This window comes from Ochotona princeps, chromosome 29, assembly GCF_030435755.1.
Source record: "Ochotona princeps isolate mOchPri1 chromosome 29, mOchPri1.hap1, whole genome shotgun sequence".
Lineage (NCBI taxonomy): Eukaryota > Metazoa > Chordata > Mammalia > Lagomorpha > Ochotonidae > Ochotona > Ochotona princeps.
The window spans coordinates 20,392,439-20,410,454 of NC_080860.1; the positions used below are offsets into that span (position 1 = coordinate 20,392,439).

At 50.2% G+C, this 18,016-nt stretch overlaps 1 protein-coding gene across 1 annotated transcript in view; it reads left to right on the plus strand.

Moving 5' to 3' along the window:
* CLTCL1 (clathrin heavy chain like 1) overlaps positions 1 to 18,016 on the plus strand; it is a 71,616-nt gene that overhangs the window by 22,105 nt on the left and 31,495 nt on the right. Inside the window, exons 6-17 of the mRNA XM_058656738.1 lie at positions 1,665 to 1,838; positions 2,133 to 2,330; positions 3,790 to 3,990; positions 4,128 to 4,280; positions 4,733 to 4,855; positions 5,933 to 6,070; positions 10,515 to 10,679; positions 11,188 to 11,368; positions 14,464 to 14,627; positions 16,218 to 16,343; positions 16,933 to 17,075; positions 17,361 to 17,595. Coding sequence (XP_058512721.1) covers positions 1,665 to 1,838; positions 2,133 to 2,330; positions 3,790 to 3,990; positions 4,128 to 4,280; positions 4,733 to 4,855; positions 5,933 to 6,070; positions 10,515 to 10,679; positions 11,188 to 11,368; positions 14,464 to 14,627; positions 16,218 to 16,343; positions 16,933 to 17,075; positions 17,361 to 17,595 — 2,001 coding nt within the window. The remainder of the gene's footprint in view (positions 1 to 1,664; positions 1,839 to 2,132; positions 2,331 to 3,789; positions 3,991 to 4,127; positions 4,281 to 4,732; positions 4,856 to 5,932; positions 6,071 to 10,514; positions 10,680 to 11,187; positions 11,369 to 14,463; positions 14,628 to 16,217; positions 16,344 to 16,932; positions 17,076 to 17,360; positions 17,596 to 18,016) is intronic.

Consider the following 18,016-nt stretch of genomic DNA (forward strand, 5'->3'; position numbering starts at 1 on the left):
GGAGACTTAAACTACTATACCACATTGCTAGCCCCGCTTCTTCTATGTGAACACATGGCTTGCTTAAAGGAGTTTGGAAACAAGCTGTTGGAAAGACCTAAGGAACAGACTGTTCTCCTTGGCTCTTCATTACTTTACAAATATTTTTGTTCATCTTTTTTTGAAAGATTCATTTATTTTTTTTTTTTTTTAAAGATTTTATTATTGGAAAGCCGGATATACAGAGAGGAGGAGAGACAGAGAGGAAGATCTTCCATCCGATGTTTCACTCCCCAAGTGCGCCGCAACGGGCTGGTGCGCGCCGATCCGATGCCGGGACCAGGAACCTCTTCCAGGTCTCCCACGCGGGTGCAGGTTCTCAAAGCTTTGGGCCGTCCTCGACTGCTTTCCCAGGCCACAAGCAGGGAGCTGGATGGGAAGTGGAGCTGCCGGGATTAGAACCGGTGCCCATATGGGATCCCGGTGCTTTCAAGGCGAGGACTTTAGCCACTAGGCCACACCGCCAGGCCCAAGATTCATTTATTTTTATTGGAAAGTCAGATATACAACGAGATACATAGAGATAAAGATCGTCTGTCCACTTACTCACTTCCCAAGTGGCTGCAACTGTCAGAGCTAAGCTGATTCAAAGCCAAGAGTTTGTTCTGGGTCTCCCATGCAGGTGCAGGGTTCCAAAACCTTGATTTGTCCTCTACTGCTTTTCCCAGGCCAAAAGCAAGGTGCTAAATGGGAAACAGGGCCGCCATGACACGAACCAGCACCCATATGGAATCTTGTTGTGTGTAAGGCAAGGTCTTTAGCTGCTAGGCTACCACTCCAGACTCTCATCTTATTTGAAAGGCACAGTGACAGAGAGAGGTAGAGATGTCTTCCCTCCACGAGTTCACCCCCTAAATGGCCATAATCACTGAGGCTGGGTCAGGCTCAAGCCAGGAGCCACGAACTCTGTGTGGGTCTTTTACCGGGGTGGCCCAAGTAGCCCCATTGAGCCACACATCTGCCTCCCAGACACATTAACAGAAAGCTGGATTTAAAGCAGAGGCAGGACTTGATCCAAGGCTCTCTGACATAGGATGCAGACATCACAGCTGGCAACTTCACCTGACCTGCTGTGCCATAATGCCGCCGTGTCTTGGGGCCTTGGAGAGTAGTTGGGCTGGGTATTGGCCTATAACTACTTCACAAAGGATGGGACTTGGAATCCAGGCCTCAGGGAAGCCAATTTCCCAACCAGTTACATGACCTGACACTCAGCGATCTTCTTTGTCATTTATAAGCTTTTTTTTTTAAAGATTTATTCATTTTTATTACAAAGTCAGATATACAGAGAGGAGGAGAGACAGAGGAAGATCTTCCTTCCGATGATTCACTTCCCAAGTGAGCGCAACGGCCAGTGCTGCACCGATCCGATGCCGGATACCAGGAACCTCTTCGGGTCTCCCACATGGGTGCAGGGGCCCAAAGCTTTGGTCCATCCTCGACTGCTTTCCCAGGCCACAAGCAGAGAGCTGGATGGGAAGTGGAGCTGCCGGGATTAGAACCGGTGCCCATATGGGTTCTAGGCGTGTTCAAGGCGAGGACTTCAGCCACTAGGCCACGCCGCCAGGCCCCATTTATAAACTTTCGTGTCTCTGTTCTCCTCTGTCTTGTTCTCTGTCTTATAGATTGGAGCCAAACATGGTGTTATCTACTTGATTACAAAGTCTGGATATCTTCACATGTATGACTTGGAGTCTGGCGTGTGCATCTACATGAACCGCATCAGTGCCGACACCATCTTTGTCACTGCTCCTCACGAGCCGACCTCTGGAATCATCGGTGTCAATAAAAAGGGACAGGTGTGTAACTCTGGGACTGGAGCCTAAACTCTTTCCTTCATTAGGAAGGAGGCCAGGTATGGTTGGCCCTTGCTGTTACACTCCCCCCATGTCTGCCTTCCCCTTCCTGTCATCACCTGTTCTTGGCAGTAAGGACCAGTCATAACCCAGGGTTGCTTCTGGGAGGGAAGCTGCTCCCTGCTGCAGCTGTTCCAGCGGACACCACGAACACCGTCATGTCATGCATGCATTGACCGTGGAGTGGGTGTCTGGACACCCCTCCTGTCTAACCCCTCTCACCTGGGGTCTTTACAGGTGCTGTCAGTATGTGTTGAAGAAGCGAACATCGTGAATTATGCCACCAGTGTGCTACAGAATCCAGACCTGGGTCTGCGCCTAGCAGTCCGTAATAACCTGGCGGGGGCCGAGGACCTGTTTATGAGAAAGTTCAGCACCCTCTTTGCTCAGGGAAACTATACCGAAGCCGCCCGAGTTGCAGCGTCTGCGCCAAAGGTGATGGGACTGGAACACTGGTGGGCCATTGCCAAGTTGTAAGGAGCCACTTTGTGAGTGAAGGAAACCCCAGAGCAGCTCTCTGCCGACCCTGCTGGAGCCATTGTGTTGGTGCTTCTGGTTGTTGGGTTTCACCAGTGACGTGCTGACCTAAGACACACTTTCTGTGCTGGCGTAGTTTTCCTCATTGTCCTCTGGGGCCTGTCTGTGTGGATGTGTCTCTCCGACCCAGCAGCCTCACACACCTGTGGTCGTGCATTTGGATCACTAGGGCTGCTTTGTTGTCAGACATATGATTCCATGATACCCCAAGTCCTTACACCTACCCTGTTTTGCCATGGTCCCACTGTGGACTCCCTGCTCTTCGATAGAATCTCAGTGTGCTGTTACTGCCTTTGTCTCAGCTTGTGTCCTTCAGACAATTGGTTCTGAGCAGATAAGAGCTTTCATGTTGCTTTTCCTTCTAAGTTTTCTTCCCCCCCCCCCCGTCTGTCAAACAATGGTTATGAACAAAACATTTTTAAACATGTTATGCATTTTTTTTAATTTGAAAGGCAGAATTAAAGAGATCAAAAGACAGAAAGAGGTTTTCCATGTACCAAGTCATTCTCTGAATGCTCCAAATTCTCTAGATGGAGCCTGGAACTCCATCTGGTCTCCCGTGTGCACAGCAGGGCCATCATCTCTGGCTTTGCCAGGTGCATTAGGAAGGAACTGAATGAGAAGTGGAGCAGCAGGAACTCAAACCAGTGTTCCAAAACGGGACGCTTGCACCGTGGACCGTGCTGCCGGCCCCTGAACAAGCTGTTTCTTTTCAGGTTTTTTTTTTTGGCTTTTTAAGACTTACTTATTTTCATTTGAAACGCAGATTTACAATGAGAGGACAGACAGATATTTAGTGTTGGCTTATTTACTTCCCAAATGGCCCCAGTGTCTGGGACTGGGCTGGTCAGGAGCCAGGATCTTCTTTCAAATCTCCCATGTGGGTGCAGGGTTCTAAAGACTTGGGCGATCCTCTGCCGCTTTCCCAGGCCATCAGTAGGGAGCTGGATATGGAAGTAGAGCAGCTGGAAGTCCACAGTGACCATGTGGGATGCCATAGTCCAGGCTTGTTGGACTATGCCATGACACCAGCCCTGTGCACAAGCCATTTTTAAAGTTCATCTGGGACTCTGTGTACTTTGAATTAGAATATAATGAGGGCATCGCATCACTATGACAGTACTGATAAGAAGATTTACTCTTGGCTGGCATGTACTAGGGTAGAAGAAGGAGCGTAACTCAGGCCAGTGTATGCCCTGACCCCTGTGCTCCCGATTCTTGCCCTGGCAGAAGGCTTCTGTGGCTGTCCTGTCGGTGTGGAATCCCATCACCAGGTTGTTTTTTTGTGTGTGTATGTGAGTAGGGAGGGGGTGTCCTGCAGTTATAGCACAGTGATGAATGTTCCATTTGTTCTCAGGGAGTTCTGCGGACCAGTGACACAATCAACAAGTTCCGGAGTATTCCCGCCCAACCTGGGCAGCCCTCTGCTCTGTTCCAGTATTTTGGCGTCTTACTTGACCATGGTCAGCTCAACAAGCTGGAATCCTTAGAAATCTGCAATCCAGTTCTTCAACAAGGACGCAAGCATCTCTTGGAGAAGTGGCTGAAAGAAGATAAGGTAGAAACACAGGGGAAAGCACAGCCCCCAGCCCAGCTGGCAGTCCGCCCCGGCCCCAGCCCCGGCCCCAGCCCCGGCCCCGGCCCCGGCTCTGGCTCCTCTGACCCTGACCTTGCCTTCATTTTTGGTCGCCACAGTTGGAATGTTCAGAAGAGCTCGGGGATTTGGTCAAAGCCACTGATGCCACACTTGCTCTAAGTGTGTACCTTCGGGCCAGCGTGCCAAGCAAAGTTGTCCAGTGTTTTGCAGAAACAGGCCAGTTCCAGAAAATTGTACTCTATGCCAAAAAGGTAACACATGGCCCTCTGCATCTGCTGTTCGGTGTGGGAGGGTTTTCAGTGTTGCCGTTGGCAGCTGCCATTCATTGGTGGTAACTGGATTGTATTCTCTTCACTGTTTTATTTATTTTTACAGTCCTTCTGTCCGGTTGGGAGCTTTCCTGTACATGTGTCTCAGTCTTTCTTTCTTGCTCCCCACCTTGCCAAGCTGCTGCACGTTGCCTGTGTGTTCATACCGGCTCCCACCTGTGCTTGTGCCATTGACTGGGGCAGCTTGGTCACACTGCAGACTGTTGTGTACTTTGTTACACTTTTGTGTGCAGGGCTCCATTCATTTTATTAGATATTGTGCCCAGTGGAGGGTGTCCACACCCAGGCTAATATTGTTGCTCATTTCTTTGAAAGCACAAGTTCAAAATAAAGTATGGAGAACCTGTTTTTCATGCCTAAAGTGTTGTTTGCAGGTCGGATACAGCCCAGACTGGGTGTTTTTGCTGAGGAGTGTGATGAGGGTCAGCCCAGAGCAGGGTCTACAGTTTTCCCATATGCTTGTACAGAACGTGGAGCCATTGGTCAACGTGAACCAGGTGAGTTCAGAATGTGGCTCTGTGGTCGTCTAAAAGATTCTCCATCACTTAAGTTTCTGTTAATGGGCTTCTTTTTACTACTAACCTTCCACTTTAAAAGCCCAGCATAGTGGGGCAGGTTGTCATCTGGTTTTTATTGTTTGAACACTTATTTTAACTTTGTTTTGAAGTAGTTTGGGAGATTTGTGTCAGGCTATTAGAATTTGGTTGCCTTGTGTGGTGACTGGTAGCAGGGTGTGAGGATGTCCTGGAGGCCCTCCACCTTGCCGTGTGCCACAGTAAGTGTCCCCCAGTTACCAAGAAGGCTCTTTTTCTGGGAGTATCTCCCTGGCTGGCCTACATGAGAGCAGTAGTCTGGATTATTTTTTAATTTTTCATTAAAATTTTTTTTCTTTAGTGTTAGCTGCTTAGTATATCACAGAACAAGACTAGCAGCGTATATGGAAGTAGTAAATGTGTCTCAATTAGGTTTCTGAATCCGGGAATTGACAGCTGTTTTGAAGATCTTCAGTAAGGGGTTTGAGCCCCATTTACTTAGCTTTCAACAAGAAAGAAATCTGCAGCTCAACTCTTTAATGTGTTGGAAAGGCGAAATGATAGAGACAAAGAGATCTTCCATCCCACTGGTCCACTCCCCAAATGGTCAGGCCAAAGTCAGGAGCCTAAAACTTTATCTGCATCTCCTACTCGAGTGAAAAGGGGCAGAAGCATTTGGGCCACCTTCCACTGCTTTTCCAGGTGCATCAACAGGGCGCTGGACTGGAAGCAGAGCAGCCAGGACCTAAATCCGTGCTCCAGGATGCTCGTATCACAGATGGTAGTTTAACCCATTGTTCCACAGCACCAGCCCCATCTAGCTGAACTCTTGCTGACATTTTATATTTTAGCTTTTCAAAACTACTTCAATTACCATTCTCATTAACGTCCATGCATTATGTGGATTTTGATGATGTGGGAGAATGTAAAGGAAGAACAGGGCTGCTGCATTTCTCAGCGAGGTTGTATTTCAGAACTTGTCTCAACAGAAGAGCCCTAGGCTGTGTCCTCTGAGAGAAACGTGCCTTGGTTCTGTTTCAGATTGTGGACATTTTCATGGAGAACAGTTTAATTCAGCAGTGCACTTCCTTCTTGTTGGATGTTTTGAAAAATAATCACCCGGCCGAGGGGCATCTGCAGACTCGGCTGTTGGAGATGAACCTGGTTCACGCACCCCAGGCAAGTAATGCTCCTGGGCTTGTTCTGAGGGTAGGGCACCTGTGCCCCTGGGAAGTAGACCTGAGTGCATGTGGATTTGCCGGGGTGCACTCCTGCCAGAGGCTTGACTTTGTCCTTGTCAGTGGGTGCTCTCCATATGACTTCTCCAGATGTGAGGGGCACAGAAGTCTTAACTTAGCATTGATTAACTCTCAGCTTCAGCCAGGATCCGTCCGTCCATCCATCCATCTTTCCTTCCTCCCTTCCTCCCTTCTTTCCTTCCCTCTCTCTCTCTCTCTCCCTTCTCTCTATCCCTCCACTGTAGTGAAATAGGTGACAGTTTACCATGCTAACCATTTTCAGTGTATCATTCAGTGCTATTGGAACATTCCCACAACTATACAACCATCAACACTAAACAGTCCCCAGAGAAAAACTGTGCAACCACTGAAGCGGGGACTCACTGTACCATCCTGTCCCAGCCTCTGGCAGCCCCTGTTCTGCTGCTCTTGGTCTCTGAGAATTTGCCTGTCCTGGGTAATTCCCATAAAGGAAATCGTAAAATGTTTGCTCTCGTGTCTGGCTCTTCACTTAGCATGTTGTTTCCAAGATTATTAATGCTCCTACTGCTGCATGCATTAAAATTGACTTCATTTTTGGGCCCAGCGGCGTGGCCTAGTGGCTAAAGTCTTAGCCTTGAATGCCCCAGGATCCCATCTGGGCGCCGGTTCTAATCCCGGCAGCTCCACGTCCCATCCAGCTCCCTGCTTGTGGCCTGGGAAAGCAGTCAAGGACAGCCCAAAGCTTTGGGACCCTGCACCCGCGTGAGAGACCCGGAAGAGGTTCCAGGATCCTGGCTTTGGTTTGTCGGCACAGCACCAGCCGTTACGCTCACTTGGGGAGTGAATCACCAGACGGAAGATCTTCCTCTCTGTCTGTCCTCCTCTTTGTATATCTGACTTTGTACTAAATAAATAAATAAACAAATCTTAAAAAAAATTGACTTCATTTTTAAAGTTTTACTCCATTGTGGGTACATGCATTTTATTTCTCTTTGTACCTGTTTGATTGTTTGCATCTTCTAGCTGTTGTGACTGATGCTACTGTGAACAGGATACCCAGGGCTGTTGAGACATTGCTTTTTTTTCTTTTAGTTGTGTATCTGAAAGTGGAATTGATAGATTATAATTCTGTATTCAGCCCTTTTTACTTATCTATTTATTTTCATGTTACTTAAAAGGCAGAGACAGAAACAGAGACAGAGAGAGGATCTGCCATCGGCTGATGCAGCCCCAGCTGCTTGCAATAGCAATGCTGTCCCATGCCAAAGCCAGGAGTCTGGAAGTCCATTTGGGTCTCCCACTTGGGCTGTCTTTTGCTGCCTGTCAGGATGCGTGCTAGCAGGAAGCTGGGTCAGAAACAGAACAGCCAAAACTTGAAGCAGGCAGCCATGTGGGATACAGGTGTCCAAGGAAGAAGTTAAGCCTCTGTGCCAACACGTGTCTCACCAAACTATACTGCAAGAAGCTGCACCAGCAACACCCAAGGGTTCCAGTTTTCCTGTATCTTCACCAAGTTTATTTTCCCTTTAAAAAAAAATAAGTAGGCATTTCGAAGTGTTTATTTATCTGAAAATCAGTGTGACAGAGAACTTTAATCTGCTGGTTCATTTTCCAAATGCCAGGCTGAGGCAGTCTGAAGCCAATCACCTGGAATTCCATCTAGATCTGCCACTTGGTGATGGGGTTCAAGTACTTGAGCCATCTCTGCTTCCTCCCAGGCGCACTAGCAGGACACTGCATCACAAGTGGAGTAGCTGGGACCTATGGGAGGTGGGCAGCCTGAGTAGCAGCTTCACTCAGTGCCCTGCAGCACCTGCACTACGATGTCCATCTCCATGGTGTGGGCTATCTCCTCACATCTGGCATTGCCTCTCGGCCTGAAGGGTGGTGGAGGTCTTTATGCTTCTCTGCCTTTTGATTTCTCTTTTTTTCCTTTTTTTTTAAAAAAAAAGATTTATTTATTTATTTTTATTGCAAAGGCAGATTTACAGAGAGACAGACAGAAAGATCTTCTGTCCACTGGTTCATTCCTTGTGTAGCTGCAGCAGCTGGAGCTGAGCCGATTCAAAGCCAGGAGCCAGGTGCTTCTTCTAGTCTCCCACATGGGTGCAGGGTCCCAAGGCTTTGGGCCATTCTTAACTGCTTTTCCAGGCCACAAGCAGGGAGCTGGATGTTAGATGGAGCAGCCAGGACATGAACTGGCACCCATATGGGATCCTGGCACATGCAAGGCAAGGATTTTAGTCACTAGGCTACCGCGCCAGGCCCGATTTTCTTAATTGTGTAGTGTTGCTTAAAGTAGGAAACGGCCTGTGAATAATGTTCTATCACCTCAGGTCATTCACCTGAAAAATAGCTAAAGCTTAAAAGTATTGTTAATTTGATGTTTGGTGTGTCATACTGGTGACCTCGTGGTGATACACAGCAGTTTTTAGTGAATGAAGTTAGAATCCAGAACCAGGACTCAAAAATGCAGCAGACCACCAGGGAGTGCCCCTGCCTCAGGGCATGGTAAGTTGACACGCAAGCTATCAGGCACAGGGCCCCGGTCATTGCAGTGGCTTTCTCAGGGTGAGATGCTCTGTCTTGGTTTGTCTGTGCTTGTTTTTTTTTTTTTTTTTAAGATTTATTCAGTTTATTACAAAGTCAGATATACAGAGAGGAGGAGAGACAGAGAGGAAGATTTTCCGTCTGATGATTCACTCCCCAAGTGAGCCTCAACAGCCGGTGCTGTGCCGACAAACCAAAGCCAGGATCCTGGAACCTCTTCCGGGTCTCCCATGCGGGTGCAGGGTCCCAATGCATTGGGCCGTCCTCAACTGCTTTCCCAGGCCACAAGCAGGGAGCTGGATGGGACGTGGAGCTGCCGGTATTAGAACCGGCACCCAGATGGGATCCTGGGGCGTTCAAGGTGAGAACTTTAGCCACTAGGCCACGCCGCTGGGCCCTGTTTTTTTTGTTTTGTTTTGTTTTAAGATTTATTAATTTTTATTGGAAAAGCAGATTTATAGAGAGACGAAAAGATCTTCTGTCCACTGGCTCTCTCCTCAAATAGCCCCAGAGGTCAGAGCTGAGCCAATCCAAAGCCAGGAGCCAGGTGCTTCTTCCAGTTTCCTATGTGGTTGCAGGGTCTCAAGGCCTTGGGTCATCCTCCATACTGCTCTCCAGGGGCTGTGAGCAGGGAGCTGGATGGGAAGTGTGGCAGCCAGGACATGAACCGATGCCCCTATGTGATTCTAGCACATGCACAACATGGATTTTAGCCACTTTGCCAGGCCCAAGAGTATTGATTAAAGACAATGATAGCCTCTTCTAAATTCTTTCCAGGTGTATTTTTTGTTTATTTAAAAATCATTGTTATTAGTGGTCAGATAAATTATAGGCACAGCTTTTATCCACTGGTTCCCTCTCACAAATGCCTGCCAATGACCAGGACTGGACTGGGCGGAAGCCAGGAACTGGGAACTCAATCCAGGTGTTCCACATGGATGATAGGGACCTAAAAACCTAAGCTGTCACCTGCTATCCCCCAGAGCTGGATTAGCAGGACTGGAAGCAGGAACTGGAACCAGGAATCTCATGTGGGATTGTAGGCATCATAAGCAGTGGGCCAAACGCCTGTCCTAGTGTTGTTTATATTATTATTATTTAAAGATATATTTTAGTGTTATTTGAAAGGCAGATTTACAGAGAGAAGGAGTGACTGAGAAATATCTTCAATGTGCTGTTCCATTCCCCAAAGGGCCACAATGGCCTTAGCTGAGCCAATTCGAAGCCTGGGCCAGGAGCTTATTCAAGGTCTCCCACGCTGGTGCAGGGTCGTAAGGACTTGGGCCATTCTCCACTGCTCTCCAAGGCCACAAACAGGGTGCTGGATCAGAAGTGAAGCAACTGGGACATGAAGCAGTACCCATGTGGGATGCCAGTGCTTGAGGATGGAGGATTAGCCTATTGAGCCACTGTGCCAGCCCCAGTGTTTATTTTGTAAGTGTACCCAAAACTCTCAATGCTGCCTTTAGGGAAATCTCCTAAACACAGGTAAGATTTGTAACTCAGTACTTGTCTGAATTCCACATGAATCTTGATGAGAACCATGTCAGAAAGTGACTGATCTGGATTCATCCCAATCATGGCATTTTATTGGGGCATGAGTTTTACCCACACACACACTGCCCCCTGGCTACTGAAAAAGGGCCTCAGGTGCCTGGAAGGGAGTCAGGGCTCTGCTTGGCATCTGTCAGTGCTGCTGCTACTGCTGCCCCCCCCTGTGGCCACACGGGGATGGGCAGGAGCCTGAGAGCCCTGGTCCTGAGCTGTAACCCCTCATCCTGGGGACGTGGCTGCACAGTTGCTCTTTGGAAGTGCTGTCCACCCACCAGCCTTTCTTACTGACTGTCCCATAGGTTGCAGATGCAATCCTTGGAAATCAGATGTTTTCGCATTATGATCGGGCCCACGTCGGCCAGCTCTGTGAGAAGGCGGGCCTCCTGCAGCGGGCGCTGGAGCAATACACCGACCTCTATGACATCAAGAGAGCAGTGGTCCACACTCACCTCCTCAATCCTGAGGTACTCCTCTGTAACTGGGGTGCGTCCAGTCATTCACCTCATATGCTCCCTGAGGTTCATCTGTCAGGACTGTGGGATCGGCCCTGAGCCTGGCCACAGTGTACCACCACAAGAATGTGCAAACATTGCCTGCCCAGCAGCAAGTCAGGGCTCCATGTCCCCTGTCTTTTCAGTGTCTACCTGTGGCTTAGTCCGGTGGCTGGAATGGGGGTGAGTTGGTAATGGGAACACTGGCAGAGCAGCTGTTACATCCTGAGTCATGCACCAGGTTGTAGTGTCAGCTGTTGGACATTCCAGAAACGACAGCTCAGGCCTCTCTGTCTTGCATTTACTCCTTGCTCCTGCTTTTCAAACTGTGATGTGTAGTCTTTTCTTCAGTCCTTCTGACCAAAAATTCTTGTAGCCTTCCAGACATGCGGGAATGGGTTGGGGGTGCCCCACTCCTTTCCCCAGTGCCAGCAGCCTCTCAGGTAGTGTGCGAGTGTGGACTGGTTCTTCTTTGTTCCAGTGGCTTATCAACTTCTTCGGCTCCTTGTCTGTGGAGGATTCCTTGGAGTGTCTGCGGGCTGTGCTGTCTGCGAACATCAGGCAGAACCTGCAGCTGTGCGTGCAGGTGGCCTCCAAATACCACGAGCAGCTGGGCGCGCAGACCCTGGTGGAGCTCTTTGAGTCCTTCAAGAGCTATGAAGGTAAGCGTGCAGCTACTGGCCCCTAGCCACAGGACTGTGCCTGTTACCACAAGGGTTGCTGTCCATGTGTCCCACCCAAAACCATCTTCCTTAGCCCTGGGCAAGCTGCTGCAGCACTTGATGGTCAGTCAGGGCCAGAATCGCCTCCCCTTGCGTGCGTCACTCTGTGCTGCCTCCAGAGAAGGAAACCAGAGTCCTGTATCTGCACAGGACAGCCCAGTGCGGGATTCACCTGAAATGCTGCATGGACGATCCCGGGTGCCATCCTGTGGGAGCAGCTCCCTCACCCTCTCCAGTTACGAGCCCAGGGTAGATGGTGTGTCTTACGTTGTTGGTCACTAGGCTTTTGAGAACACTGAGGTCATCCTTTGTCCTGCTATAGGGGTCCCACCCAAAAAAGTGTGCCTCGTGGAAGGAAGGGTGGGAGTGGCTTTGCTGGGGACAAGCTGGAAGCGTTCTGTTCTGCCCAGGATGGAGCAGAGCAGTCAGCCCCTGGGGGCATCGACTGCTGCCCTGTGCCCAATGAAGGCAGGATTTGGAGGAGGCAAGACTGCCCTCCTGGAGCCACACTTCGTCCTGGAGGACAGGGGCAGAAACCTAGGTGGGACTGAGGGGAGGGAGTCACAGGGTAGGCGTGTGGGGTCTGTTGGCCTCCTTGGGACTGGCTATTTATGCCCATTGTCCATATCATGGTTACAGCTGGCAGCCACCAGTGAAAGTGGTCTTCTTGGATGGCCTGGCCTTGTCAGGCGGCCGGGCGCTGTCATTACCCTGTTGAAATGATAGCCTGTGTGACTCCTGTGTGCCTTCAGCTCCATGTGGGCCCACAGGCTCCTGGCTGGGAGGCTCCTGTGGGACTGTTGCTTGCTTATTCTGTTCTGAGTATGTCTTTTTGTTTATTATTTAATGAATTTTATAAGATTGATATATTTGAAAGGCAGGATGACTGACAGGGTAAGCAAGAAGGTGAGTGAGAAGGAGAGCTCTTCCATCTGCTAGTTCAACATCTGAATGGCCACAGTGTCTAGGGTTGGCTCAAGCTAAAACCAGGAACCCAGAGCTCCATCCAGGTCTGCCATGTGGGTGCAGGGACCCAAGCACGTGGGCTGTTTTCTGCTGCTGTTCCAGGTTCATTAGCAGGGAGCAGGATCAGAGTAGAGCAACCAGGACTAGAACCAGCATTGCACTGAGGGATGCCAGCATCACAGGTGGCAGCATGACTTGCTGTGTCGCAGCATCCGTCCTTAGGCATGTCTCTTCAGAGTAGCCATCCTAGTCCTCTGAAGTTATCTCATTGTAACTGCTGGGACCCCCCGGGAGAAATGTGTACATACCAGATAGCCAGTATTTCTTTTAGAAATGTATTTTTGGGCCCGGTGCGATAGCCTAGTGGCTGAAGTCCTCACCTTGCACAGGCCCAGGATCCCATATGGGAATCGGTTCTACTCCTGGCAGCCCTGCTACCCATCCAGCTCCCTGCTTGTGGCCTGGGAAAGCAGTCGAGGACAGCCCAAAGCCTTGGGAACCTGCACCCGTGTGGGAGACCTGGAGGAAGAGACTCCTGGCTTCAGATTGGCTCAGCTACAGCCTTTGCAGTCACTTGGAGAGTGAATCATCAGATGGAAAAGCTTCCTCTCTGTCTCTCCTCTTGTCTATCTGACTTTATAATAATAATAAATAAATTCTAAGAAGTATTATTTATTTTACTTGAAAAAATTACAGAGAAGGAGAGGAAGAGAGGTGTCTTCCATCCACTGGTTTACTCCCTAAATGGCCACAATAGCCAGAGCTTGGCTGGTCAGAAGCTTAGAGCCAGGAGCCTTCTCTGGGTCTTCCAAGTGTGCTCGTATGCCATCCTCAACTGTTTTTCCAGGCCACAGATAAGGAGCTGGGTCAGCCAAGGCATGAACTGGTATATGGAATGCTGGCACTATAGGAGAATTAGTCTGCTGTACCATTATGCTGGCTCTATGATAGCCAATATATTTTTTTAAATTCATTCATTTTTTATTGGAAAGGCAGATTTACAGAGAGTAGGAGAGACATCAAGAAAGATCGTATGGGCCCGGCACGGTGGCGCAGTGGTTAAGGTCCTCCCCTTGCACACCCCGGGATCCCATATGGGCGCCGGTTCTAATCCCGGTGGCCCGGCTTCCCATCCAGCTCCCTTCTTGTGGCCTGGGAAAGCAGTCGAAGACGGCCCAAAGCCTTGGGACACTGCACCCGCGTGGGAGACCTGGAAGAGCTCCTGGCTCCTGGCTTCGGATTGGCTCAGCTCCAACTGTTGTACTCACTTGGGGAAGATCTTCCTCTCTGTTTCTCCTCTTCTATGTATATCCACCTTTCCAATAAAAATAAATAAATCTTTTTTTTAAAAAAAAGAAAGATTGTATATCCACTGGTTCACTCCCCAAGTGGAGCAGCTGGGGCATGAATTGGCACCCATATGGGATCCCAGCAGTTGCAAGGGAAAGATTTAGCTATTAGGCCACCACACTGGGCCTGATAGCCAATATTTTACATCAGAACATCCAGGTCATGCCCGGCAGCATGGCCTGGCAGCTAAAGTCCTCACCTTGAACGTGCCAGGATCCTATATGGGCACTGGTTCTAATCCCGGCAGCTCCACTTCCCATCCAGCTCCCTGCTTGTGGCCTGGGAAAGCAGTCGAGGACGGCCCAAAGCTTTGGGACCCTGCACCCGTGTGGGAGACCTGGAGGAAGTTCCTGGCTCCTGGCTTTAGATCGGCGCACACCGGCCTTTGTGGTCACTTGGGGAGTGAATCATCGGATGGAAGATCTTCCTTTCTGTCTGTCCTCATCTCTGTATATCTGACTTTCCAATAAAAATAAATAAATCTTAAAAACATATATATCCAGGTCACCTCCAGCTTTGGTAAAAGTGTGATTGATTAGCCATTTGTTTGTAGATCTCAAAGAAGCCAGACTTTATACAGTGATGAATTCCGAGCAGGCTATGTGTACGTGGAGAATGGATTAGGGCCATTGCAGGCTGCCTGTCAAGGTCAGGCCACCAATGACGTCGGAGAAGCAGGTACGTGTCAGGAGGACAACTGACACAGTCTATCTGCATAGGCCTCTTCTACTTCCTGGGCTCCATCGTGAACTTCAGCCAAGACCCAGACGTGCACCTCAAGTACATCCAGGCCGCCTGTAAGACAGGGCAGATCAAGGAGGTGGAGAGGATCTGCCGAGAGAGCAGCTGCTACAACCCGGAGCGGGTGAAGAACTTCCTGAAGGTATGTGCAGACTTCCTGAGAGCTGCCCTTCCCTCCCCAGTGGCAGACCCCGCATTTCAGCCCAGGTTTCTTTCTGGACAGAACCCACCCAATACGTGTCTTTGTGGCAAGACGCTTGGGGCTGACGGATGAGTGGAGGAGTCAGTTTATCACTGTGTTGTAGCTCATCAGCTCCAGCCATGCCTCTGAGGGAGATGTGACTGATACCAAGGTACCCACTCAGGGGCAGTGCACCAAGAGCAAGAAGCCCGCTTGGGTTAGCACACTGCTGGGAGGCCAGCATCCCATGGTCAGAGTGCCTGGGTGTGAGACCTGGCTGCACATCCTGTCCCAGCTAATTCACGTTCTGGAAGGCGGCAGGTCATGGATCCAGTAGTTGAGTCCCTTTTACTCACAGGGGAGACCTGGCTTGAGTTTCTGGTTCCCAGCTTTCTCCTGGCCAAGCTCTGGCTTTTGTGGGCTTTTGGGCTGTGGGGTCAGCAGACAGGACATCTCTTAACCATCTTTCTCTGCCTTTCAAGTAATCAGTAAATAGCTAAGTACTATTCTAGGAGTCTGCTCCTTTCTTACGGGAGAGACTGGGTGACCATGGAGGTAAGTGTGGTGGCTTCCCTTCTCACCACCTGTCACAGAACTGCGTGGCCTGGATGCTGATGGCCCAGCCACGTGGAGGAAGAGAAGGGCACAGAGGAGCCATGTGGGTTGCTATGACTGGCACCAATAAATGACGGGTGACACTGGGACTCATGTTCCCTTGAAGGACATGAGAGCAAGTGAACACACAACCTTCAGAGAGCCTGGAAAATGCAGTGTGGGTTTGGTCCCAACAAGGAGAGGTGGTTGTGGTGGCCTGCAGGCTGTCCTGCCTGTTTCTGTCTGCGAGAAGCCCTGCAGCCGAAGGCCCAGGTTACAGGGTCAGGCTGCTTTTGTCTGAAGAGACCGTCCTTCCCCCAGCCTGCTGCTTTGCCCTGGCTTCTTTTTATTTATTCATTTTATTTGGAAGGTAGAGTTAGAGAGAAGCAGAGACAGAAAAGAGAGTAATCTTCCATCTGCTATTTCACTCCCCCAATGGCAGCAGTGGCCAGAGCTCGGCCTGTTCGAAGCTGGGAGTCAAGAGCTTCTTCCAGATCTCCCATGCAGGTGCAGGGACCCAAACAGTTGAGCTGTCCTTTGCTTCCCCTTCAGGCCATTAGCAGGGAGTTAGGATTGGAACTGGACCCAAAAGCAGGACCCAAAGCAGAGCCCATGTGGGATACTGGCTCTGCAGGCAGTCTTATCATACTACATCACAGCGCCAGGCCTTCTGTCGGCTTAAGCAACCTGCGTAAAAGTTGTTGGATTTGGTACAAAATAAGAACATAACTGATAAATTTAGCATTTTTTTAACCAAATGTTATTATTCCTAGCCCCCTATTTCCCAAGCCAAATGCTGCACCCCCACGCACATACACATCCCCAAGTAAATACTTGAAATGCCAGAGCATCTGGCAGAGTGTGCGAGATCCCAGGGCAGTGTTGTCCCTGCTAGTCACCATCCCCAGGCTCTGGCCCTGGGCCCTGACTGACTGTCCTTTGCTTCCCACCCCTCAGGAGGCCAAGCTGACGGACCAGCTTCCGCTCATCATCGTGTGTGATCGCTTTGACTTTGTCCACGACCTGGTCCTGTATTTGTACCGCAACAACCTGCAGAAGTACATAGAGATCTATGTTCAGAAGGTACTGCTGCGGGGGGAGGGACCCTGCTGGCTCGCCAGGGTGGCACAGGCTGCCTTTGGATTAGCAGAACCAGTGCGCTTGAAGGGCTGCCTCTGACCCTGACAGTGTCAGGCTGTTGGTCTGAAGGGCAGAGCATCAGGTTGCTCAGGCTGCCAGGTCACAGTGTCACAAACCGGGCAGCTTAAATACCAGAACTGAACTTGTCACACTTGTGAAAGCCAAAAACCCATGGTCAGTGTGCCGGCCGGCTCAGTTTCCGGTGAGGAAGCTCTTTAGGCTCTCAGATGACCCCTCTTCACTGTGGCTTCACACGGCGTGACCTTTTCCCTCTCCCTGTGCACTCTGGATACATGTGCCCCTCTTAGAAGGACTCCAGTCCTGTGGAGTCAGGCCTTTGCTCTCCACATTAAGGAGCTCCTTCAAGGTCCATTTCCAATGACAGTCCCACGATGAGCTAGGCCTCTGTTGGAATGAGGTTCTGTCCCGCATAGCAGCCCTCTCATTTTTGCTCACACTCTCCGCATCTCAGGGGGGCTCCTGGCAAGGACCTGAGTCCACAGCCCTGTAGTCACCACCTCGACTGTTCTAGGTCAATCCTAGCCGGATCCCAGCTGTGGTTGGAGGGCTGCTTGATGTGGACTGTTCTGAGGACGTAATTAAGAACTTAATCATGGTAGTGAGAGGACAGTTCTCTACTGATGATCTGGTGGCTGAAGTAGAAAAGAGAAACAGGTATAGTACCCTCACTCGGTGTTGTCTTTTGCCCCCAGATCTGAGGGTTTCTTCTTAGTTCTTTGTTTACTTCTCCAAGATGCCTTCATGGTCAGGCTCCCAGCCTCTGGACAATCTCAGAATGGGTTATTTGCAATCGGTACTGAAGACCTTGGGGACAGTTCACTGAAAAGCAGTCTGGAGACCTGGTCTGCCTGAACCTTGAAGCACCCCTCAAAGTCCCAGGGTGGGCCTGGTTGTTCCCAGGGGTTGTCTGAGCCTTTCACAGAATCTTTTCTTCCAAAGGCTCAAGTTGCTGCTTCCGTGGCTGGAGTCTCGGCTCCAGGAGGGATGTGAAGAGCCCGCCACTCACAATGCTCTGGCCAAAATCTACATCGACAGCAACAACAACCCGGAGTGCTTCCTGCGAGAAAATGCCTACTATGACAGTAGTGTGGTGGGCCGCTACTGCGAGAAGCGTGACCCCCACCTGGCCTGTGTGGCTTACGAACGGGGGCAGTGTAGCCTTGAATTCATCAAGGTAGGTGTGCCCAGCTCCTGTGGGGCTCTGGCCCCAGGGGACAGGGCTTTAGCTGTGTGCCTGTGGAGGCTGCAGAGGGTAGGCAAGGTGGTGCTTTGCCAGACTGCGTTGGTCATGGTTCTGGCACCTGTAGCATCCTGTTCCTGCCAGGAGTGGATGTACTGTACCTGTGGGCCTAAATGACCCTGAAACCAACCTGTCAGCCTGCAGTGTCACCCCATTGACCCTTTGGTCAGCCATCTGGACTGGCCTGTAGTTCCCGTCCCACTTGTTAGAATAACCTGCTACGCCTGCCTGGTCCATCCCCTTCCAGCACACTTGGCTCTTGCTCCTGGAGGCATCTTCCCAGGTCTCCTGCGTATTTTTGCCCAGGCTTGGATCTGCCTGTGTGTAATGGTATTTTTAAGTTGCACTGTGTGAA